The sequence below is a fragment of the Camelus ferus genome, chromosome 12 (assembly GCF_009834535.1).
Source record: "Camelus ferus isolate YT-003-E chromosome 12, BCGSAC_Cfer_1.0, whole genome shotgun sequence".
Taxonomy (NCBI): domain Eukaryota; kingdom Metazoa; phylum Chordata; class Mammalia; order Artiodactyla; family Camelidae; genus Camelus; species Camelus ferus.
Window position 1 is genome coordinate 14,272,754 of NC_045707.1, and position 26,257 is coordinate 14,299,010.

The following is a 26,257-nucleotide window of genomic DNA, read 5'->3' on the forward strand; positions in this document are numbered from 1 at the left end:
TGCCAAATGAATGAATGATTGCATGACATGAGACTTTTCTCCAACTTCAAAACCTGTGCTCTTTCTACTACATCATACAGCCTTCAAATGTTTGCAGTTGAGATAACTGTCTTCATTACCTAAGTAAATGAGAATGGTCTTGTATAAGGGTATCACCAAGAAGCAGATGGTATACTCAAATTACAATAGTGTGAGGAGTTTAATAAAGGATTATTTACAAAGGTGTGGGCAGGGTGTAAGGAAGTCACAAGGTGGGTGGGCAGTACCCAGAATCTAATAGTAGAGGGGCTAAGCATGAAGAGGTAATGGGAAATGGTGGTTCAAACTTTAAAATAGAGAACTAGGTAGAAGGGGGCATGCGACAGGAATGAGATCTTAGCAAGGGGACTCAAGTGAGTGCACAGCGCTCACAGGGAAACAGTCAGAGGATTAAATACCCTCACCACAGAGTCTTAATTCTCTCTGACTTTCTGCCTATGCTACTAATTGGCTGAACTCAATAGAAACCCCGAGGTAAGGCAATCTGTTGATATGGTCCACGCCGGTTAGCCTGGAAGCCCATAGCTGGGTGAAGAATTAAACTTTTAAGAGGTGAACAGATACCTAGGTCTTTAGACAGAAAAATAAAAACGAACATGTGTAATCAAAGTAGGGTGCTCTTTAAGGGTGTTCTTAGAATCTCTAGATATATTTAATTTTCATGTCCTGGGTCAACCATAACATAAACTGAATATTTCACCTGAAGTCACTAATGATGGTGCTTCAGGGGCTTCCTTGGGAATTTAAGGCCCTGGAAACGCCCTCTCCACTCCTATCAAAATAGCTTTGCCTTTATTTGGTGACTCCATTTGGATTCTGCTTAGGATTTCCTTGAGGAAACAGCACTACAGCACCACCTATAGTCAGGTACTGTGCTAAGGACTCAAAAATGAACCACAGACTAGTGGGGAAGATAGAAAAGTAAATAACGGTACAGTGCTAGGAAAACGCACAGGTTATGAAGGGAACTTAAAGAAAGTCCAGTGAATCCAGAAGGGCAAGGGATCAAGGAAGGTTTCTTGGAGTCGGTTACTGAGAAGGGAGGCAGGGAAGCTCAGAGAAGCCTGCCGTTGTCCAAAGGAGGGAAGAGGAAGCCAACGATTATGCAATCCGCTGAAAGCGGGGGGAGGGAGCATCACCTGGAAGGAACTAGGCGACAGATCCCTGGACGAGACTCTAAGTGATAGGCAACGATCTCTGCTCAGGCCTGCCTCCAGCCTTGCTCCGCTCCCACTCCATCCCATTCTCTGCCAAAGGGGCGCCGCATTTCAACAACTGCACTCGGCTGGGAGGGTATCCCAAGCTCGAGGAGCACATCACCAGCGGGGGCGGGAGGCTGCGGAGTCTCCCAGAATAGCTCGTGTCTCCCAGAGTGGTTGGGTTAGAGCGCTCCGGCCGGGGAGGGGCGGCCTAGGAGAAGGCGCTCATTGGTTGCCATAGCGGCGATCCCAGAGGTTGGGGAAGGCTGATTGGCCTCAGGTTCTTAGCACGGACCCCGCCCACCTCCTCTGCGGCTGTAATTAGGTCAGGGCCCGACCGCCTCCTGGGTAGTTTAGTCCTGCTGGTCCCAAACCCGGCAGGGAAACATAGCGCAGGCTTAAGATGAGAGGAGTGCAGGGCGGGTTGAGCCTGGACTCCGGGCAGAATTCCTGAGTTTCCTTCCCATATTTTCGGCCTCTGGGCTGGGCTGTGGTAACCCTAGAGCCTGGTCGCGCGCGGTCCATCCTCCGGTGCCTTTGCATTCGGAAATGAGAAGGGACGCCCATTTCGGGATGGCTTCTAGTTACTGCATTTACATGGGTTTTCGCGGCCCCTGTGGGCTCTTCTGGTGCCTTCCGGGCCCAGGAACCAAGGTAGAGGCTGAGGCAGGGAGGACACGGCCGGGGCAGCTGCTTCACCAGCGCGAGAGCACCGCCCTCCACCCCCTACCCCCACCCCGCCCGGCCGACCCCTTGCGTCGGTTTCCGCCTGGCGCCCAGGCTGCCAGGAGCACAGGATCCTGAATGAGAAGTGATTGGCCTTGAGAAGGCAGTTCTAGGTCATTCAGCCTGATTTTGCAGCATCCCTGGCCCTACCTGCCCTTGGCCATCCACGTTGAACCCACCATTTCAGCGACGAATCAAGCAGTTCCTCTTGCCTGGCATTTCTGGTCCCTGGCAATGACACTCCCCTCCCCGTTTCCTACTTTTTAATTCATTGCTTATTCTTTAAGGCTTAGTCCTAATACCAACTCCTCCGTAGAAAACCGGCCCCATTCTTTGGGATAGTTACTCGATTCCTCTTAAGGAGTGCAGGCTGTAGAAGTGGTGCCCAGTTAGAATTGTGGCTATGCCATTTAAAATGCCCTATGACTTTGAGCAAATTAGTTAACCTCAATGAGCCTCAGTTTTGCTTCTCAATACAGGTGGTACTTGTACTTCAAGGGTTTTGTGAAGATTAAATGTAAAGTTGTTAGAACCTAGGTGTTTAATAATTGTGAGCACTGTTATTATCTGTCCTCCAATGTATTTTCTTTAGGCCTGTTATAACGTTTGCCCTTTGTGTTACCATTATTTGTTCTTATCTGCCCTATTAGAATTAAAAGCTGGAACAGTGTCTTGTTTACGTCAACATACAACAGTGTTGGGGAAATGTTGTATTATTTCTCAAAGTTGAATTCACTCTCCTTCCTATTGCAGTAGTCTTAAAGTCTTTCTTGCCTGCTTAACTTTGCCTTGGTGTAGTTTTTCTTTGAGCATGTATGTTTAGGTTCTGTGCTCATTGTTTCTTCTTGATTACAATGGTGTCTCATTTCTTCTTGCTGACTGAGAAGTGCTTCTCACATGTCCTCTGAACTAGAGATTCATCAATTTGGACTTAAAATAGAGCTTTGTGGAGTGAAGCTACTGCTTCAAGTCACTGCAGTTGGTAGTGTGTGATATGCAGGATGTGGAAAGGGTGGTAGTCTGTTTGACAGCATCCCAAGTGAGGTGAGTTCATCTTATGGAAGTAGCACCAGAAAACTATAGCACAGGCCTATCCCCTTTTCTTTCCTCTCTGTTATGAAAGGAGCATGAGAAAGATGCAATTTTCAAAGAAACAGAACAGCTGAGAACACAGTGCCCTTTCATGGGACACTGGGTTTGGTGAAGGAGAGAAGCGAGAGGAAACCAGACAGGAAGGGTTGCAAACAAAAAGCCTTCTGCAGTGGTGCAGGTAGTGTGGAGAGGGGTACCTTAAAGTACAGGGAATGAAATCGGTCCATTTAAGATGAGGAGGTGAGGTGGAATCAGAATGAGATGGAATAAAATAAAAGATGTTTGAGAAAAACAAAGGCAGCAGACAGAGGGGAGTTAATTAGGGGCATGGGTAACAGGGAAGGAAACTGACAGTCTGACAAGCTACTTGCATCTGAAGGGAAATATCAAGCACTTATGGACTTTAGAAAATTAGAGGACTTAGGAAGAGGGGGTTTGAGACCTGGCCTCTCCCACTTGCCCTTCCCCAACACACACATGCACAAACATAAATTGGTATGTTGGTAGTTTAATGCCACCACAAATTCTCCCTCATGGGCTAGTAGAGGCTAAGAAGATGAAGTTCAGGCTGCTGATTCTTAGTTTTTCTTTTTCTTCTTTTCTCTAACTGCCTTTTCTTAATGTCAACACTGCTCCCTAAATCCCTTTTGCTTACTCTTCCCCTTCTGTTTCTCATATAGGTGCAGGGTTGATGAGGGCAGATTCAGGACGTGAGAGTGGAGTATGAGAAAGAAAAATGGATTAAAACGATGTTGAAAGAGAAAAAAAGTTTACTCCTTTTTAGTATATTTAGTATATGTGGAACTCAGGCTGGGACTAGCATGTAAAAGTACTATACAAAGAAAATGAAATGGAGTTAAGTGAACTTATGTGTTTATAGATCCTGTTGTGAGAACATAGAAGAAAATTACTCAGGAAAGTCTCGGCTTCTCCTGAGGAAGGTCCAAGAGAAAACAGTGCTTAAAGTCAAGTCAGACAGATGAGCATCAGACATCAGTAGGATCTTCCGGGTCTGATGCTCGTACAAAGGAAGCTCTGAATGCTCTTTCCTGGAGCCTTTTAGCATTAGAGACTTACCCATCTGTCAGGGCTGGAGGAAGAGGCTGCCCCTCCAGGAGTCTTCCCACTAGACAGACTCTGCCTGGGAAAAGCTGGTCCTCCCAAGGCCCTCACCATGGCCCCTTTCATTTCTTTATTTCGAAAACTGTAGATGATGGGGTTGCACATGGGGGTGATGATGGTGTAGAAGAGGGAGAAAGGCTTGTCTTTGTCAGGACCGTGTGTGCTGCGGGGGTTCATGTAAGAGAACATGGCTGAGGTATAGAAAAAGATGACCACAGTCAGATGGGAGGCACAGGTAGAGAAAGTCTTTCCCCAACCTGAGGAGGAGGCTCTGCCCAGGATGGAGGCCAGGATGCGGGCATAGGAGATGACAATGAGCACCATGGGGCTGAGCAGCACCACAATGGCATCAGCAAAGATCACTCTCAGACTAAACTGGGGGTCTCCACAAGAGAGGGTGATCACTATGGGGGCCTCACAGAAGAAGTTTTCTATGTGGTTGTCTCTACAGAATGGACCATGAAATGTCATGTAATCAAGCAGGATGCCATTGATCAGCCCGATGAACCAGGCAGTACTCACCAGTCTCACACAGACCTGCTGGCTCATGATCTGGGCATAGCTAAGTGGGTGGCAGATAGCAACGAAACGGTCATAGGCCATGAAAGCCAGGAGAATGCACTCAGCCACACCCACTCCAAAAACCAGATACATTTGGGTTAAGCAGGAGGCAAAGGTGATAGTGTGATTCTTGACCACCAGGTGGATCAGCATCTGTGGGATGGTGGTGGTGATGAAGCAGACATCCAGAAAGGAGAGGTGGCCAAGGAAGAAGTACATGGGGCTGTTGAGCCTGGGGTCTGTCCAGGTGATGAAGATGATGAGGCCGTTCGTGGCCATGGCAAGGCTGTAGAGGGCTAGGAAGAGGGCAAAGAGCAATGCCCTTGTGGAAGGGGAGCTCTGCTCAAAGCCCACTAGGATAAACTCTGTCACTTTGCTGACATTCCTTAGGTCCACTGGCTTGGACCTGCCTGAGGAGGAAGGACAGGAAAAGCAAGAGATAGTTTTAGGATAATGCAAGGTACTCACTTGGACCCAGGATCACAGCTATAATTGCACAAGATGAATGAATGGTGGTAAACATTTTGGACCTTTACTAAACATTCATGTAATTGGCAGTGTTATGGGAGGGTAAAAATGCCAGTCACGTAGGCTACATACATGGAATCATAATATAAAAAATTAAGGAAGTTGTGGTTATACTTTATTCTAGTTTGATCTGGCCTTAAGTGAAGTAAAGTTCCAGGACCCTCAATACTGAAGGAATATCCTTAAATAAAATGTATTCAGAGGTGAAAAAACAAGACAATTGGGCCCAGAACCCATGCCAAACAGAGGACTGGAGTGTTTGAAGTGAGAGTACGGTGGCTGTTAGCTTATAGATCATACTGAGGAAACACTTAACTTTTGAAGATGTATTTCTCTAGGAAAAAAAAAAAAGGCTCAACTACAGGATCTATTTAAAACAATGAATTGGTTGAATTTTCAGGGAAAATAAAAACATGCTAACCCTCTGGATCTTCCCTTAGGTGAAAATGATTTCCATAATTTGAAACAATCATGCTTAGCTCCTCAATTATGCTACCTCTTTATAGACTCACTTCCCCAGGCTGCTGCTGTGTTAACCACCCATGCTGTGCATGCTGGAGATGGGACCTGGTTGTGAGCTCTTGGATGCTTCTTAACAGGAGACAGTTTTCCTGCTGGGATTGGAATTTAGAGCAGTACATCACTGGGTGAAAAGGATCAAACCATTCCTGTGAGAAAAGGGAATTATGATAAGGGTACAAATTCAATCTTTCTGGATAGACCTTCAGAGGATTTTCATATGTTCATATGTATCCAGGACTAAATCTTGTCCATCTTCAGAGAATAAGCATTCAGAATTCTCAGCTCTTTTATTCAGTATTGTAAATTTTAGGAAGTCATTATATTCATATGAAATCTCTCCTCTTCATCTTGTTTTGGAGTTAAGGTGTATCATATAGATCCCTTCCACTCTACTTCTTAATCTTTTCTTCTCCCCTTCTCATCTCTGATGGTGGGTGTCAGCCATTGAGCTACCTCTGGTTGAACTCCCTTCTCTTCTGTATGTCTTTACATCTCTATGTTACCTGTCTTAATTTTAGAAGATGCCTATGTCATTACTGCCACTCTTTTCAGCTCTGGATTCCCTCTAGGTGTTTCCTGATAGGTCAAGGCAGTGTTTAGGCATTAGGCCATTCCCACCATTGCTACTTTGGAATGATTCCCTAGAACTTGTACTTAGAACTTTTCCTCTTGTGAGCCCAGAAAGGGCAGGGAGGGGTAGAGAGAACTGTTTAATCCAAGATGTGGCTCAGAATGCTGGACCCAGTAGACATGTTGAAGGTGAGGTCAGAATTTTGTCAAGAGAAGTCAGTAAGCTAAACTTCAAACAGCTAGGACTTGACCAAGAAGAAACTGAAGTTCAGCCTAAGGAATAACTAGGACCTATAGGAGTATAAATGTCTACTTGAGGTTCACTGTGCCAGAAAGAATATTCTATGATACCTGGTGTCTAGTGACTTGTTAACTACCATCAAGGGTTAATAAATCAAACCTTTGTATAAATAAATGGGACAATATCCTGAAAATCTCATCCTACCTCATTCTGTTGCTTGACTGGTAATGATGTTCGTCACTGAAACATGTGGCAAATAACAAAGAAACTCTCATGGTGTTTGAAGAACTTGTCCAGGGAGGATGGTCTCACTGGTGGGCCACTCTGGAAAAGAAGTTGTGTATGATGACCTTGTTAGTTCTTTGACAACTATATCATTGGTGATGAATATTTACTTAAACATTATTAAGTTATGTGTGTCCTGTACTTTATAGAATAGGTGTGAAACCCTACATTTCACATATTCCATTTGTTAATTACCTATTCTCCCACTTTTTTTATAGTGTAGGTTTTAACCTTCTCAGGATTTCAAATTTTGTCTCAGTGCTAAGTAATTGAATTCTTGCACCTTAACAAAGTATTAGAAAACTGAAGTTAACATTAAAAAATTATATAACATGATCAGGTGGGATTCATTTCAGGAATTCAAGGACAGTTTTACTAGTCAATGTGATATATCACATTAACAAAACAAAGGATAAAAATCATATGATCATCTCAATAGATGCAGAAAAACAACACTATACATTTATTAGAATTATAGAATAAAATAAGGCCTGACAATTCTAAGTGCTGACAAAGAAATGTTGCCAGTGAAACTCATACATTGCTAATACATTGCTGGTGGGAATGCAAAATGGTACAACTTCTTGTAAAACAGTTGTTACATTGTAAAATTATTATAAATCAATAAAAAATGTTTAAAAAAAACCAGTTGTTAATGTCTCATACATTTAACCATACAACCTAGAAATCTCACTCCTAGGTTTCTACTCAGGGGCATTAAAAACCTAATGTTCATACAATAGCTGTATGCAGATATTTATAGCAGCTTTAGTCATAATCATCAAAAACTGACATTTTGAGTGGTGAATAAATACCTTCAAGTGGTGAGTAAACACACTGTGGTACACCCATACAATGAAATACTGCTCAGAAATAAAAAGGAAAAACTACTGCTATATATACAACACGGATGAGTCTCAAATGCACTATAAAAATAAAAGACAGAATCAACAGGGTACATACTGTATGATTTAATTTATACAACATTCTGGAGATGGCAAAACTATAGGCACATAAAACAGTTCACTGATTGCCAAGGCTTGGGGGTAGATGGAAGAGTTGACCAAATTGATTACATAGGGGCATGAGGAAACTTGGGGGGATGATGGATGATGAAATTTTGAGTTATGTGTCTTTGATTGCAGTGATGGTTAGAAGACTATTGTCAAATATCATACAACTGTACACTAAAAAGTGTAAAATTTACTGAATATATATTATATCCTAATAAAAAGATTTGGGGTAGGATTTCCATTTCTGAACCACCCTTCCATCCCCACACCCCACAAAACTATAAAACTCAAATAATGCTATATAAAATAGTTTTAAAACCTTGTAAAGTTCTTGCTGAAATTTCAAGAAAATAAGGAAAATCTTCAGTGGGCAAAAATAAAGAAAAAGCTAAAAATCAGAAGGACAATCAGGTACTAATACCATGTTTGCCAGGGAATGTTTGTGGATCTCAATAAATAGGCTTCAGATGACTACACTAGAATAGGAGGCAAGCCCTTTGGACCTGAACAATGTAGGAAGTTGGAAATGAGATCATGGCTAAAACTTATACCCTCACAGTGCTACACACTCAGTAATAGTGGTCAAGGAACAAATCCTCCCACTGGCAAAGGAAAGCAACATGGATATTTGTCTATGTTAGCCTGGGTTTCGGGGGAAAAAAATCTTCCTTGATAATTTAGAACCACAAACTTTTGCTCTTGAATTTATATTACATACCTAGTCCCAGAATAATAATTCTAAGCCAAATAATTATGTAAGGTAAATAATTTTGAGAAGATGGTTCTGACTTGGTATCTTTCTGGAGAAATTGACAGAAACAAACATAAATTCTCTCACGAAATAGACTGCACAGAATTTCCACATGTGAATTCTGGTAAACATGAGCCGATGATCCCAAATTACAAAGCAATCACTTTGAGCAACAGTTAAAAGAAACAAGAAATATCAAACCAGACTCCTCAGTATCTTTAGATAGTGGAATTTTTTGGCTTAATAATACAATGTATGTTTAACATGTTCAAATAAATAAAATCTGAAGTTGAAAACAGGAGAAAGGAACAAGATAGTATTGATAAAGGCAGGTATATTGAAAAGAAACAAGTAGGACTTACATTTTTTGAAATTAAAAACTTAGACATTTCAATAGTGCATTACACATAATAGAAGAAACAGCTAGAAAATGTATAAGATGGAGCTAAAGAATTACCCAGAACACAACTCAGAGACAATGAGATAAACTAAAAAGAGAGTTAAGAGATATGGCAGAACAAAATGAGAAAAAAATAACATATGGTAATGACTAGAAAGAATGAAGAAGAAACAATATTCAAAAAGATAATGGCTGAGTGATTTTTTTCCCAGGTTAAAGAAAATTTTTTTTCCTTAAATTTAGAAGGGATAACAAATCTCAAACAAAATAGATAAAAATAAACAAGGAAGTAAATTTCAAAATATCAAATACAAAGAGAAGATCTTCTGGCTTCTGTCTCTTAAGAGTAGCCAGAGAGAAAAGACAGACAGTTGACAAAGAAAAGATACTAGACCAAAGAAGGGCTTTTCAGTAGCAAAAATATAAACCAAAATGGCTGGATTCTGACTAGTCTAAAACAACTCTCTCTCCAGATACCCCAAAAACAATAAAGGTCAAAAAAAAGAAATAAAACTGCACAAAACATATTGCCTCAACAATAAGCAGAAGACAGAGAGTGCTACAAACTTCAAAATACCGTAAGTAGAAAAATAAATACCAACTCCAAACAGATCTATCACTCATGCTCCCCTGGGAAGCTTTTGTGGATAGTAAAGGCCATCCAGAAAATTTGTATAGAAAAAAGAAGAGAGGAATGAGTGGAGTGCCTAAGATTTATTTAAAATCTCTTCCACCAAAAGAAAGTCCACCCAACTTTAGAACTGATGGAAAAGTTGTTCTGGGATTATAGGAAATGTAGTTTGGAGACTCCACCCTCTTCACAATTCCTGTAATGGCTGTGCTGTCACACCGAACTCTTAGCCTCAGTATCTAGAACTCTAGGAAGGGTGTAGTTCAAGCCACATAGAAATACACATTATCTCCTATTCCTTAGGACTCTTAAGTTCTCAAAATCCAGCCACCTCAAGACCCCAACATTATGACCTCAGTTTCAACACGTTTCCTACTGATCCTTATTTTACTGTTTTTGGTGCTGCCTAAACAGTCATTGAAGTAGCAGAAGCTGGAGGTTACAACCACTCTCTTGTTAGATATAGTTCTCAGCATTACAGACATTTGCACTTGTTTGGGTGTGTTGTACGTGTATGAAAGAGAAATGGACAGTTGTGATTTTGAAGGACCTTTTGAATCAACTGTCAACCTGAAAACCTTGTGATATTGAGGTTAAAACTGTGTTTTGGTGTCTGAAAATTCCAGTATAGTTGCAAATTTTTTAGATTTCTCCCTATAAGTGGAAAAATTGATATATGTTAAAAGGGGGAAATGTTTTTTCACAACAAACAATTCACTGAAAAATGCAGCCTGTAATTTGTGTTTTTTGGTTAGAAAGGTGGTCAAAGAAGTAAGATGAAAAGTTTGCATACGTAATATTTCATATGCTTCAGGAATTCAGAATTCAGAATTCCTGAAGCATATGAAATAGGAAGTAGAAACCCTTGCCCAGAATCCTAGGAAACTGCCACTTTTCACTGCCTCCTAATTGTTGAGGAGACTTTTTTTGGTTTTTTTTTTTTTTTTTGTCTTTTTGCAAATTTGTATTAGATTTTTGTTTTATCTCCCAAGTTAATATTGTGCTTGGTTATCAAATGTAGTCAGTCAAAAGTTGAAGCTTTTATTTTTGGGGGGGAAGAAGTTTAGAAAAAAACATTCACTCTAATATTGAAGTGGAGAAAACATTCAAGTCTTTAATCCATTTTGAGTTGATTTTTTTGTATGATGTAAGTTAGTGGACTCGTTTCATTGTTTTGCATGTGGCTGTTCACTTTTCTCAGCACTGTATTGAAGAAAATTTCCTTTCTCCATTGTATGTTCTTAACTCCTTTGTCATAAATTAGTTGTTCATATATATGAGTTTATTTCTGGGCTCTCAATTCTGCTCCATTGATCTGAGTCTGTTTTTCTGCCAATAATATGCTGTTTTGATTACTATAGCTTTGTAGTATAATTTGAAATCAGGAAGAGTGATACCTCCAGCTTTGCTCTCTTTTTCTTAGGATTTCTTTGGCTATTTGGGGTCTTTTGTGGTTCCTCATAAATTTTAGGATTTTTTGTTCTATTTCTGTGAAAAGTATCATTGAGATTTCAATACTGATAGCAATAAGTCTGTAGATTGCTTTAGATAATATGGACATCTAAACAATGTTAATTCTTCCAAGCCAAAAGCACCAAATATTTTTCCATTTCTTTGTGTCTCCTTCAACTTCCTTCAACAATGTCTTTTAGTTTTTGGTGTACAGGTCTTTCACCTCCTGGGATGAATTTATAACTAGGTATTTTATTCTTTTTGTTGCAATTGTAAATGGAATTTTTTTTTTAACCTACACACATTCTCCCATATACTTCATTTTTTAATTTTAAAAAATTGAATTATGATTCATGTACAATATTATATGTTACAGGTGCACAATATAGTGATTAACATTTTAAAAGGTTATACTCCATTTATAGTTATTATAAAATATTGGCTATATTCCCCATATTGTAAAATATATCCTTGTAGACTGATTTATACAGAATAGTTTATATTAATACTAATTCTTCCAATCCAAGAACATGGTATATCTTTCCATCTGTTTGTGTCATCTTTAATTTCTTTCATCAGTGTCTTACAGTTTTTCAAGTACAGGTCTTTTACCTCCTTAAGTAGGTTTATTTCTAGGTATTTTATTCTTTCCGATGCGATTGTAAATGTGATTAATTTCTTAATTTCTCTTTCCACTAGTTTGCTGTTAGTGTATAGAAACACAACATATTTTTGCATAAAGATTTGTACACTGCAACTTTACTGTAGTCATTTGATTATTGCTATTTTTATAAGTATGTTCAGCATTAATATAAACTGACAGTTTTCCAAAGTGCAAGTTTTCTTTTTTTTTTCTTCTTTTTACATTGAACTATAGTTGATTTACAAATTTATATTAGTTTCAGGTGTACAACATAGTGATTCAATATTTTCATAGATTACACTCCATTAAAGTTATTACAAAATAATGGCGATATTTCCCTGTGCTGTACAATATAGTCTTGTTGCTTATTTATTTTATACATAGTTGATTGTGTTTCTTAAACCCATACTTCTATCTCTTCTCCCCCTTCCATTTAGAAACCACTATTTTCTCTTCTGTACCTGTGAGTCTGTTTCTGTTTTCCATATACATTCATTTGTATTATTTTTTAGATTCCAAATAAAGTGATATGACACGATATTTGTCTTTCTCTGTCTGACTTATTTCACAAAGCATATTTCTTAGGTCCATGTACATTAAAGCAAATATTCCATTTTGGCTGTTGACTGAGTAATATTCCACTCTGTGTGTGTGTATGTGTTTGTGTGTACCACATCTTTATCCATTCATCTTTTGATGGACATTTAGGTTGCTTCCATGTCTTGGCTATTATAAATAATGCTGCTATGAACATTGGGGTGTATATATCTTTTTGACATAGTGGTTTTTTTCTTTCAGATATATACCCAGGAGTAGAATTGCTGTATAATATGGTAGCTCTATTTTCAGTTTTTTGAGAAACCTCCATACTGTTCTCCATAGTGGCTGCACCAATTTACATCCACCAACAGTGTAGGAGGATTTCCTTTTCTCCATGTCCTTGCCAGTACTTGTTATTTATAGACTTTTGGTAATAGCCATTCTGAAAAGTGTGAGGTGATATCTCATTTTGGTTTTGATTTGCATTTCTCTAATAAATAGCGACATTGACCAGCTTTTCATGTGCATGTCAGCCATCTGTATGTTGTCTTTGGAAAAATGTATATTCAGGTCTTCTGCCCATTTTTTGACTGAGTTGTTTGTTTTTGATATTGAGTTGTATGAGCTGTGTACATATTTTGGATATTAACACCTTATCAGTGCGAATATTTTCTCCCACTCAGTATCTTTTTGTTTTGTTAATGGTTTCCTTTGTTATGCAAAAGCTTTTAAGTTTAATCATGTCCCACTTGTTTATTTTTGCTTTTCTTTCTTTTGCCTTAGGAGACAGATTCAAAAAATATTGCTATGATTTATGTTGGAGGGGGTTCTGCCTAGGTTCTCTTCTAGGAGTTTTATGGTTTTAGGTCTTACATTTAGGTCTTTAAACCATTTTGAGTTTATTTTTGTATATGGTATGAGGGAATGTTCTAATCTCATTCTTTTACTTGTAGCTATTCAGTTTTCCCAACATTTGTTGGAGATTCTGTCTTTTCTCCCTTGTATATTCTTGTCTTCTTTCTTATAGATTTATTGATCATAGGTGCATGGGCCTATTTCTGGGCTCCTATAGATATCAGTTACATCCAACTGGTCTACTGTGTCATTCCTCTGCCTTTTTACTTAACTTTCTCTGCCTCTGTGAATTTATGTGATCTTGAAGGGGTGTTCTTATGTGGGAGCACCCCTATGCAGACTGTGTGTGCCCAATGCCTTTGGTGGGAGGGTTGGATTGAATGTGGGTGCCAGTCACATCTTCCCTATCATCCTTTGCTGGAACCTATCATCTTGGTAGCAGGTAGGGATGGAGATGTAAGGAATAGGTCCAGCACAGAGTGTGAGATAGGACTTCCTCTCTGTTCAGTGGCCTTTGTGGTCCTGTCAGGGGCAGGATCTAAGCCCAAGTTGCTGGAGCAGAAGCCCTAACGCTCAGTCTCAAGCTGGCTGTGTTTTTCCTTCTCCCTGCAATGGAAGGTTCATTCCAGAGGAAGAGAGTGCTGAACCATGTGGGGCTCATGCCTTTACAGAGGTCTGATGCTCTTCCTGTGTAGACATCTGTGGTTCTGCTCAGATGCAACCCCAATTTGCATCTTATCCCTAATTGTGGCCACCTTAGATCCTGTGCTGCACTGTGGCATGGAGTGAGTGGGACTGAGGCATTTACTCACCTCAGGCTGGGGAGCATGGTAAAATGGTCACAGGAAACTCAAAGCCTGGGGGCAAGCATCCACACAGTCCTCATGACTGGAGTCCAGGCTTCTTTAGCCTTTCTATCTGTCTCAGTAGTTCTCCAACCAGCCAAGAGGGCTTGTCTCCCATGCATAGGATCCCAGGATTGGGACATTCAGCATGTTGCTCCCCTGTTCAGTCCTCAGGCAGGTGTCTACCCAACGCAATCTCTTTTATCCTCTGAGTCTCCTCTATGGAGTACAGGTCCTGACCTGATCACTTTTCTTCCCATCCTACCCGCTTACACATGCATCTTTCTTACAGCTGTGGTTGTACAGGAGTCCTGCCAGTTTCTGCTAGTTTTCAGTCAGAATTGTTACACATGTGGATGTACTTTCGATGTGTTCATTGTGGGGAGATAAACTCAAAGTACTCCTACTCCAACATCTTGATCTCTTCTTCCACTTAATATTTGTAATAGTTTCTGGTGGTGTCTTTAGGGTTTTCTATATATAAAATCATGTCATTCACAAATACTGAGTTTTACTTCTTCCTTTCCAATTTGGACGACTTTTATTACTTTTTCTTGCCTAACTGCTTTTGGTTAGGGCTTCCAATACTATCTTGAGTGGCAAGAGTGGGCATTCTTGTCTCATTCCTGATCTTAGAGGGACAGCTTTCAGTTTTTCACCATTGAGTGTAAGATTGTTTACTATGTCTGCAAGTCTGTTTCTATTTTGTAGGTAAGTTCATTAGTGTCCTCTTTTTCTTTTTTTTTTTAGGTTCCACATATGAATGATATCATATGGTATTTTTCTTTCTCTTTCTGGCTTACTTCACTTAGAATGACGGTCTCCAGTTTCATCCATGTTGCTGCAAATGGCATTATTTTATTCTTTTTTTTAATCACTGACTAGTATTCCATTGTATAAATATATCACAACTTCTTTATCCAGTCATCATTCAATGGACATTTAGGTTGTTTCCATGTCTTGGCTGTTGTATATAGTGCTGCTATGAATATTGGGGTGCATGTATCTTTTTGAATTAGAGTTCCCTTCAGATATATGCCCAGGAATGGGATTGCTGGATCATATGGTAAGTCTATTTTCAGTCTTTTGAGGAATCTCCATACTGTTTTCCATAATGGTTGCACCAAACTATATTCCCACTAGCAGTGTAGGAGGGTTCCCTTTTCTCAACATCTTCTCCAGCATTTATCATTTGTGGACTTTTGAATGATGGCCATTCTGACTGGTGTGAGGTGATACCTCATTGCAGTTTTGATTTGCATTTCTCTGATAATTAGCAATGTTGAGCATTTTTTCATGTGCCTATTGGCCATTTGTATGTCTTCACTGGAGACTTGCTTATTTAGGACTTCTCATTTTTGGATTGTGTTGTTTTTTGTTGTTGTTGTTGTTGTTGTTAAGTTGTATTGAGCTGTTTATATATTCTGGAAATCAAACCTTTGTCAGCCGCATCATTTACAAGTATTTTCTTCCATTCCATAGGTTGTTGTTTTGTTTTTGGTTTCCTTTGCTGTGCAAAAGCTTACGAGTTTAATTAGGTCCCATTTGTTTAGTTTTGCTTTTATTTCTACTACCTGGATAGACTTCTCTAGGAGAACATTGCTAAGATTTATGTCAGAGAATGTTTTGCCTATATTTTCTTTGAATATATGTTTTGAATGAAAGGATGAGGGGCTTATTTGAATATTTTCTCTTCTAGGATGAGGGGAAGGGGTCTCCATGGACTGGATACCTGAATAATTTCCCTATGACTCAGCTTCTTGGGGAGGGAGGGGCCTACCATGCTCGAAAGTTTTCCAATCTCATTACAAAAGTTCTTTGCCAGTGTATGAGCTTGCCACATTTCACTTTCTGAAGTAAACCAAAGAAAGATACAAATAATGGATTGATCATTTTCCAGATTTAATAATCTCAAGTAAAAATCCTACTATTTCCCCAGTGACTTATAATACAGAACATTTCCCAGTACATCTCAGTAAGGCCAATAGAAACTACTTTGAACTTGCAAACTTTTCTCCCTGGGGAAACCTGGTAATAGTGTTGAGCACTCTGAAGAGGCACTTGGGTCCCAGCCAGTCTCTGCCTAGACTGAGTCCCTCTTCCTCCCTCCTTTGATGTGTGTGGTAGTAGGTATAAGGGGTGGAGAAGGAATAGTCAAACTGAGACCCTCAGGACCTCATTAGCATTTGTTACTTAGAAATTCCCAGAGGTTCCAAGTGTGGACATCCCAATAGGCAGCTTTACTTCAGATCAATTAAGACCAGCCTGAGTTTTGCTTTTACTCTAAATGAGTCTCAGGAGGTTAGTTAGGAAGATACCTACAGCAACTCCCTGAGTGACAACCCAAAGAGGATCAGGAGCAGCTGGGATTTATTAAAGGCATGAACAAAGAGCATATGTCCAGGAGATATCCCTAAAGATCTTGTTCTGAACATCTTGAGTAGCCTGGCAACTCCAGGGCTAACTCTCCCTGCCGTGCAACTTAAGGACTGTCCCCGGAAGGCTTTCTCTACTCCCATCCTAATCTTTCCTTTGCAGTCACTTCTGGATTAGTCAGGAGAGGCTGGTCTCTGACTTTGGGACATCCCTGTTAACAGTGCATTTCTCTAATCCATCCCAACCACCAATAGACAGATTAAATCCCTTCTGGAAACAGGACTTTCATCTCATTGTACCCTGTATCACAGATTGTTTCCAATAACAAAAAAGTAAAAGCAATCTAATTATTCAGCAATAGATAAACCGTTAAGTAAAATATGGAACACCTAATAATGACATTTTATGCAGTCATCAAAATATTTGATTATGAGTTGTTTACTGCATGAATACCTACTTACCTATAATTTTAAGTAAAAAATCAGGATGAAGAATCTATATATCATATGAAAAAGCTATGTAAAATCATATTTAGGCAAGGAATAAATGGAAATATATCAAAATGATAACCATGGAAGTCTTATGGATAATATCTCCTACTTATTATTTTTCTTAAACTTTTTCATAGCTTCAATAGCATGTATTACTATCATAATCAGGAAGAACACATTAAAATGTAATGGAGCCATTCACCACAGAGTTATGATTTTCTAATGTAACACCAAAGAAAAATGACTGATCAATTTATTTGTCCCCTAGGGCTGCCATAACAAATTACCACAAACTGGGTAGTTTAAAACAACAGAAATTTATCCTCTCACAGTTCTGAGGGCTAGAAATCCAAAATCAAGATGTTGGCGTGGCTGGTTCCCTCTGGAGGCTCTGAGGGAGAATCTGCTCCATACAGCTCTCCTTCTGGTGGCCGGTGGCAATCCTTGGCATTCTTTGGCTTGTAGACACATTACTCCATCATCACATGGCCTTTTCCCTGTGTGTCTGTGTCCAAATCTCCCTCTTCTCATAAGGACACCAGTCATTAGATAAGGGTCCGCCCTAATCCAGTACAACCTCATCATAACTTGATCACATCTGCTAGGACCCTATTTCCAAGTAAAGTCACACTCACAGTTTTATTTCCAAATAAAGTCTCACTGCTTGGAGAATAAACACTCAGACTTCACTCTCTGTTTTACCTCTCATCTCTAGCCAAATGGTAGAACCCAAATGGAAACCAGAGGGCAAGGGAGCCTATGATAGAAACCATACACATCATCCCCTGGGAACACTGAGCAGGGTGTGGAATGGATTTATAAGGGTGAAAAGAAACTATACAGGACACTGGATATTTATCTAATGTAATAGATGTTTGCAGGTTTGGATTGAGCCCTCATTTCCTCCCTAGTAGTTGTCAAGAGGCTGTTCCTTGACACATGGGCCCCTCTACTTTGTTTCATCAAGGTAAGCACTCAAGAAGAGCCAGAAAGAGAAAATCCCAGTGGAAGCTGAAGTCTCTTATAACCTAATCATGGAAGTGATATACCATCATTTTCCCTATGCTGTATTCATTAGGAGCAAGTCAGTAGGTCCAGTCCACATTTAAGGGGAAAGAATTAAACAAGAATGTGAACAACACTGGCCCCCTTCATTCTCTCTAATAAGATTCCTGATTTTCTTCCCTGTCTTCCTAGTAACCAAATGGTTCAGGGGTAGGTGGGTCCCTTCCCAGCTCTAGGGGATCAATCTTAATTAGCCCAAGCCAATTATGGTTATCCTATTTCCCTTGCCAAGGGTTACTTTATATATTAGAGTATGATAAAATTCTGGTTAAAAAAATGTGAGGCTAATCATCTGGGACACTTTTGAGATTATCCTCATTCTTAAAAGGGACACAAAAATAGGAGAACTTCCTGCTCCTCTGAATGTAGTGGCGATTTTTTTGGTTATTTTGGGTTTTTTGCATTTGATGTTTAGAACCATGTCAGCCATCTTGGAAACACGTGGGCATCCAGACTAAGAAGGCAAACCAACACCAAGTGAGGATGGCAGAGCAAAAAGATTTAGTGAACACCTGGTTACTGAGTTGCTGAATTAACCAACTCTGAATCATCCATCTCTAAAGTCCCTGTTATGTGATTTAACAATGTACTTATTGTTGCATCACTTATGGTTGAATTTATATTACATTCAACTAAAAGTATCCCAACAGATAGTAGTGTGCCTTATTTGTTAAACAGCAGCTATCCCACACAGAGTATCTAACTCTTATTAAAGTCTGTGACCTTGGGCAAATTATTTAAACTCTCTTTACTTCAGTTTTCTTATCTGCAAAATGGGATTAATAATAATACCTATGTCACATATCTTATGAAGATTAAATCCATCAATTTATATAAAGTGAACAATGTCTCATACATTACAAGGCTGCAATAAATTTGAGATATTATTATTATTATTATTATTATTATTATTATTATTATTATTATTAATGTCAGACATTAAGTTAGGCAACTTACACAGTCATTATTTTCTTTCCAGGAAGGTAGATACTACTACTTTTATTTTACTGGTGAAAAAACGAGATCAAGCAGAGGAAATAATTTATTCAAAGTCACACAATAACTATATTAGGTAGAGACTAGTGTACCTTCATTTTATAGATATGAAAATTGAGTTTTAGTAAACAGTAGAGCCAAAATGTCAGCCAGACATTCTAGCTCCAGAGCCCATGCTTTTAACAACTATTGAATGTATTGGCTCCTCAGATGGATCATAAGTTATTGAATCATACTTTTATTGTTGGATAATTAGTTTTATAAACTTCCAAAAGCTGTTATAAGTAAATGAACATCTTGTACATATATCCTTGGCATAGTTAAACAACTATTTCTATATGATAAATTCCTAAAAGTGAAGAGGATCTGTTTTTAATGTCCAACGATGCCTTGCAAAATCAAAGGAACAAAAATAAGAAATTAATAAAAACTTTTTAACATGATTTAGAGCAAGGCATGTGAACTAGAGAGGAGAGAGATCTTTGTCTATTCTCTAAACTGGACTTGCAAATTGGATATGCAAATTAGGAGCAGATCTGTGCTCCTAGCCCCTACTCCCATCCTCACAAATTTAGACTCTTGTTTTTCTGGTAGTACCTTGAGATTAGAGCAAGAGTATGAAAAAAAAATTGGAGGGAAACATGACAGAACATCCCAGGCCTGGGGTTGCTTGCTCTAGTCCCTCCTCCAGCTACTATCATCCTAAGCAGCTTCTTCATCCTCACAGAGGACACAGCAGCCTCCTCCAACACCATCCCAAGACAAGTGAGGAGTGAAGTCCCAAGAAAATCTCCAGTAGGTTTTGGGGGCTGTATTTAGAAAGGGGAAGCTCATGTCTAAATCCCTGATTGATGCTCACAGAATGGTGGAATTGATGATGTTGCCATCAAATTCTAGGGGAGGGGGGAGCAGATATTTATATATGTTCCTAAAGATGTGTACCTACATTTTACCTTGAAATCTCTGATTGTGAGAGGCTTGCTGTGGCAACTTGAGCTAATGGGGCAATAGGCAAAAATGGCAGTGTGATGGTTAATTTTATGTGTCAATTTGACTAGGTCTTAGGATGCCCAGATATTTGGTTAAATGTTATTTCTAGGTTATCAGTGAGGGTGTTTCCAGAAGAGATTAGCACTGGAATAGGTGTGCTGAGTAAAGCAAACTGTGTTTTCCAATGTGGTTGGGCATCATTCAATCGGCTAAGGGCCTGAAAAGAATAAAAAGGCAGAGGGAAGGAGAACTTTCTCTCTGACTGAGCTATGGCATTTGTCTTCTCCTGACCTTACACTGGGACTTACGTTATTAGTGTTTCAGTTCTCAGGCCTTAGAACCTGCACTAGAACTAAACCACCAGCTTTCCTGGGTATCCAACTTGCGGATGGCTGACTGTGGGATTTCCCAGCCTTCAGAATCATATGAGCCAATTCCTCATAATAGACCTCTCAAGATATATAAAATTTATACTGTTAATCCTTCTCCTGGCCTTTCCCAAAGGGACTTATGGCCTTTTACCAGAGTTACTGTGCCTTGGAGAAAATGAAATAATCAGACCTTTTGGGGACTACTGACACTGACTTTGAACTGACACAAATTCTAGGAGACCCAAAATGTCACTGTGGTCCCTCAGGCAGAATAGGGGCTTACAGGAGTTAAGTGATCAATGGAGTTTTAGCTCAGATCCATCTGAAAGAGGGCACAGTGTGTCACCAAACCTATTCTATTTCTTCATTTCAAGAATACATACTCAGCAGTTCGGAGAATCCCCACATTAATTCCCTGACCTTTGGAGTGAGGGTTATTATGGTGGGAAATGCATGTGGAAACCACTAGAACGGACTCTACCTAGGAAAAAAGTAAACTAAGAGCACTGCCACACTGCTGGGGGGATTGCAGAGATTAGTGTCACCATCGAGGACTTGAAGGATGCAGGAGTGGTGATTCCCACCACATCCCCATTCAACTTTCCCATGTGACCTATGCAGAAGATGGATGGATCTTGGAGAATGAGAGTAGATTTTCATAAGCTTAACCAGGTGGTGACTCCAACTGCAGCTGCTGCACCAGATGTGGTTTCAATGCTTGACCAAAATAATACATCCCCTGGTACCTGGTATGTAGCTATTGATCTGGCAAGGGTTTTTTATTTTTTCTTGATACCTGTTAGTTAAGATCACCAGAAGTGGTTTTCTTTCAGCTGACAAAGCAAGCAATACATCTTTTCTGTCCTACCTCAGGAATATATCAACTCTCTAGCTGTACTTCATAATTTACTTTGCAGGGATCTTGATCACCTTTTCCTTCCACAGTATATTACACTGGTCTATTACATGGAAGTCATTACTGCAAGTTTATTTTAAAATAATAGTAAGAATCTTCTTAGCAGTATGTGTATCATATGATAGTCAAATGGATTGTGTATTCATCATCAGTGAAAAAAGAGCCTATGTTTTCATGTTCATTCATGAAGCTTTAGAAACCATGGGAAATATGTAAGGTCTAAAGACTCCATGCACCTTCTTGCCTCCACTGACCTTGGTGCCTAGGGGGCAGGCCAGCTACTCTGATTAACATTCCTCTTCTACATAGAGCTAAATGCGTAAGTGGACTCAGAGTTCCTCTTGAGGAGCCACACTATTTTTTTTCTCTTTGCAAGCATACCAGAGAGTATAGGTTCCAAAATTCAGAGTTGGGGATTGGGGGAAAGAGAGAGCCCCCACTTAAGCTTTGAGCCTAAGTAACATTAGCTAACTCAGAATTTACCAGAAAGTCCTATATTAGTTTTCAGACACTGACTCAATTAATTAATGATTCCCATTCTGTCACTTTTCCTTACTTCTGAGTCTAAGATGAGATCAGTCATGAATAGGCCCAGTGAAATTTCATAAGGAATCAATATTAGATAAAGCACCTGTCTAGTGCTATCTCACAAGACTTACCTCTGATTCCCCTATGTGAGATCTGCTCACAGTGCAGGTAAGTGTCCCATTTCAAAATTCCTCACTTTTTTCCCCCTTAGCTGGATGTTTTCCTCAAACATCTATAGAAAAATTTTAAATACACAAATGTAAGTAAACTTGAGATTTAATACTTGAGGAATGTGGCAGTATTTCCTGACTTCTGTGCTGTTTAACACTGAAACCAAATCTCTCCTTATAACCAAAGTAGTTATTGTATAAGTGATAGAAAGGTTTCTAGTTATAAGGAAAAGAGCAGGCAATAAGCAAAAGAGGTGAAAGTGAAATGGAAGGTAAGATGTTTGTTGAAGGAAAGTCAAGAGTGAACAGAAGGGGCAAAGACTTCCTATTGGCACAGACTTCCCCTTAGTAATAAATCACTGCTCAATTATTTCTAGTAAATTCTTGTAATTCTTTTTCTCCTCACAGGTCATTCACTCTAACTTATATCAAATTAAACTCAGCTCCTGCTTCATGAAAAAAAGCCAGCACAAATCATTATCCAGTGAAACAATATCTCAACAGGTCTCTTGCTTGCTCTTAGTTCTGACTAAGAAGAGAAATTTTGCTCCTCCATCCTTTCTGGAAGACATACCCAAGTCCTCACAGACTGTCATATTTATGGGCTCCCTCCTTTACCTGTTCATCAGGGGATGGTGAAGAGTGAGCTTCTAGACTACTATATTCTCTAGAACTTTAAACATCTGGCATTCAGTCTCATATTTATCAAGCAACTACTATGCTCCAGACACTCTTTTCAGATGCAGGAGACGCAGCAATGAAGAAGATGGATAAGTCCCTTGCTCTTATGATTGTAGATTCCAGAGGAAGGGGAAGTTAACTATCAAATCAATGAGTAAACAAACATAATATTATTCAGATAATAATAGACATTATACCGTTTTAAATTGGGTGGTCAGGGAATGACCTGAGACAAGAATAATACGAACAAATACTATGCCCAAAATAGGGAGATTAAAGAAACACATGCTTCCTAAATGCTAAGATGCCCAGATCTCTTTCCCCACTTAACTCCTAGTTGCTAGAAGCATGGTCTTAAGCCTCCAAGTAGAAGACTGAAGTGTCTTCTCTGAGGAATCAGAGCAGTATAAGGAAAGGCCTAAACATATTGATATCATTGCCTCCTAACCAAAGACCTAACCAAGATTAAACAATGAAAAAGCTCAGAGTTGGTAAGTCCCACCAAAGCACTTGGAATTTCACCCATATTTTAGTCTTACTCTAAATATGAACAGATAACCAGGTATTACTAGGTAAATGAAGAAACCTTCCAATATGAAAGATAAAGACCGGGGTTGGGGGGGAGGGTACAGCTCAGTAGTAGAGTGTGTATTTATCATGCATGAGGTCCTGGGTCCAATCCCCAGTACCTCCATTGAAAAATAAACCTAATTACTCCCCCTCCCCACAAAAAGAAAAGTTCGCAAAAAATAAAGATAAAGACCAAATCAAACTAACAGGAAAAAAAGGGCAACTAGAAGAAACAGAGAATATTCAGAGAGAAGAAAACCAAAGTCAAAACCCAAAGACATCCAGAGAGATGATATACATCAATGAAGCAAGTACAGGATGCTATAAAAAGAAATACTTAAAAAACAAAAGCTCTTAGAATTAAATATAACAACGAAAATGAAAATTTCAATAGAAAAGAAGGAAAATAAAGTTAAAGATAACTCCCAGGAAGTAAGATGAAGAGCCAAAGAGGCTATCACACAGGAGAAAACCATCAATAGTTAAAATTTTTTCCCTCAGAATTGAACAATTTATTAGCACTGCATGAATTTGCAGATTAAAGGATCTAAAAAGGCTCAGTGTGATAAAGAAAATTAAAAAAAAACACTGAAGTACACTACTGTAAAAATACAGTACCCTGGGACCGTACTGTAAATGTAGAGAAAATTCTGTAAGCTTCCAGATGGATAGAAATATAGAAAAATAGAAATCATAAGATAAAAAGAATCATAAACCCAAAATGGTTTTATACTTCTCAAATGCAACTCCAGAATCTAGAAAACAATGGATAAATATCAAAGAAAAATATTATTTCCAATGTAGAATACTATACCAAATGAAATTACCAATCAAGTGTGAGGGTAGAATAAATAAACTTTTGACATGCAAGTTCTTACATTTACCTTCCTTTCACTTTTTCTTAGAAGATACTAGAGGATAGTTTACTCCGAAAAAAAAAAAAAAAGGAATTAAACTAAGAAAAGAGGAAGATACAGGATGCAGAAGACAGGAGATCTATAAGAGAGACAGGTAAAAGAAATCCTCGATGATGAAGCCTTTAGATGAGACTTATGTACTAGATTGGAGCAGTGCTACTCAAAAGTAATACATATTAAGGGCTGTCATCCCCATTCCCTCTGTCATTATTCCATTTTTTAAAAAATCTTCACAAGCTTCTGTTAAGTGTATTCCACCAAAAAAAGATATGGGCACAAGTTTCAGGAACCAGGGAATCTAAATTAGAAGAAAGCCAAAGGGAATTCCTAGGACGGCAGTGAAAGGAAGCCCCAGGCTCACAGCTGCAGAGCAGGACCAAGAAGCAATAAGGGCAGAATGAATCTCTTAGAAGTGTCTTAGGGTCTGTCTGTTGGTCTGCCTGTTTGTCTCTCTTTCAGTCCCCCATAGACTCACAAACACACACACACTCACACACTCTGGACTGATATATTAGCTGATGAAATTACTCTGTGGAAAATTATAGTGAGAGATAATCAGAAGATATGAGAGGAAACAGCAATTGGCAAAAGAAATATGACTGTGAAATTGTGAAAAAACAAAGCAATTATTAACTTAGGGGAAAGATTTAAGAATGTAAACATAGCACATTAAAATAATCTGATGGGAATATCTGGACAGACAATAATCATGTAAATACTGAACACTGATTTAACCAAAAACTATACTATAACTCTACAGGGAGGATGTGGAAGGAAGAGCCGAGAGGATGGAAACACACCAGAGCTAAATCCTCTCTACTATTTCTATCTACCATAATTGGATGACAAAGGACAATGTCAAAAATGCATGAATGAACAAGATTAGCAATCTGGAGATAAGTAAACAGAGATGTATAAAAGACACAGCTAGAAAAGCAGTCAAAAGTTGTTGCCTCTGGGGAGGAAGATTTGGAAAAGCAAAGAGGAGTAGGGTAGAGAGCCACTATATTTACACTGAGTGTTTCAGTACTATTTGATAACTCTTTAAACTTCGTGCATGTATTATGTTAATCAAAATCAAAAGTAATATTTAAAATCCCTGGGTTCCAAGAGAGGCCATAATACCTGATTTTGGTCTATATATAAATTGGACATTGACTCTGAATATCCAGCTTGCTCTCACCTTGTAAATGCCTGGCTTACACTCCCCTCTTTATGTCCTAAAACGCACAATGAAATCTCGTGGACATAGAATATGGGTGTGCAAACTACACCCCTTAGACAAAATTTGTCTGCCACCTGTTTTTGTATGACTCATGAGGTACAATTGGCTTTTACAATTTTAAGTGGTTGAAAAAAATCAAAAGAATAGTATTTTATGACAGAAAATTATATGAAATTTGTCTTTCAGTGTTCATGCTCATTTGTTTACATTTTGTCTATGGCTATTTTTCTCTGCTACAATGTTAGATCTCAGTAGTTGTGATAGTAACTGCAGTCAGTAAAGTAAAGAATATTTTCCATCTGGCCCTTTACAAAAAAGGTTTGCCTACTTATAACCTAGAAGCTTAGTAATACAGGATGAGTACACACAGGACCATCTCTCCTCTTTCAGCATCCTTCTGAAATCATACTCCAGAAATACACACACATATAAGTAAACACACACTCTAAATTATCAGAAAATCATATCCCTTAGCTTCACCATTGAAGCTTTTCATCAAATTTCATCACAGAAATTTTATGGCAGTCCCCGTTTCCCAGCACTATGATTTTGGAATCATTAACTTATAGTTTGTCATCTTCTCAATAAGAATAAAGAAAAACTGAGGCCCTGACTGTAAGAAAAGTAGGGATGCTATCTTCCAGTCTAGTATTACTGTCAGTAGGAAGAGAGGGAAACTGGGAAGGTAGATGATCCAGAAAAGAAAAAGCAATTAGAAACGAGCAATATTCTGATTTTCTTCATTACAAGAGGGTCTATCTCCCCAAAGGTAGTACTACTAGAAACCCTAGGAAAATGAAAACTGAAATCTATTTTTTCATTACTAATATGAAATCTAGATTCATTCTCTATAAAATTGACTCTAGAAAGTTAGTTTGCCTTCAAAACCTTTTCGTGAGCCCTAGGGTGGTCCCAATATGAATATGCTTCTCAGAAAGTGAGATTA

The 26,257-nt window shown here is 38.9% G+C and overlaps 1 protein-coding gene and 1 long non-coding RNA gene across 2 annotated transcripts in view; both read right to left on the reverse strand.

The window, feature by feature from the left end:
* Positions 1 to 3,544: 3,544 nt before the first annotated feature.
* LOC102511060 (olfactory receptor 10AD1) lies at positions 3,545 to 5,931 on the reverse strand. The gene has a single exon (XM_032492714.1). The coding sequence runs from the start codon at positions 5,016 to 5,018 to the stop codon at positions 4,122 to 4,124; it is 897 nt and encodes a 298-aa protein (XP_032348605.1). The 5' UTR covers positions 5,019 to 5,931; the 3' UTR covers positions 3,545 to 4,121.
* A 15-nt stretch (positions 5,932 to 5,946) lies between these two features.
* LOC116667578 overlaps positions 5,947 to 26,257 on the reverse strand; it is a 30,918-nt gene continuing 10,607 nt past the window's right edge. The window contains exons 2-3 of the long non-coding RNA XR_004324459.1: positions 21,880 to 21,980; positions 5,947 to 6,924 (exon numbers count right to left, since the gene is read on the reverse strand). This is a non-coding gene — a long non-coding RNA (uncharacterized LOC116667578). The remainder of the gene's footprint in view (positions 6,925 to 21,879; positions 21,981 to 26,257) is intronic.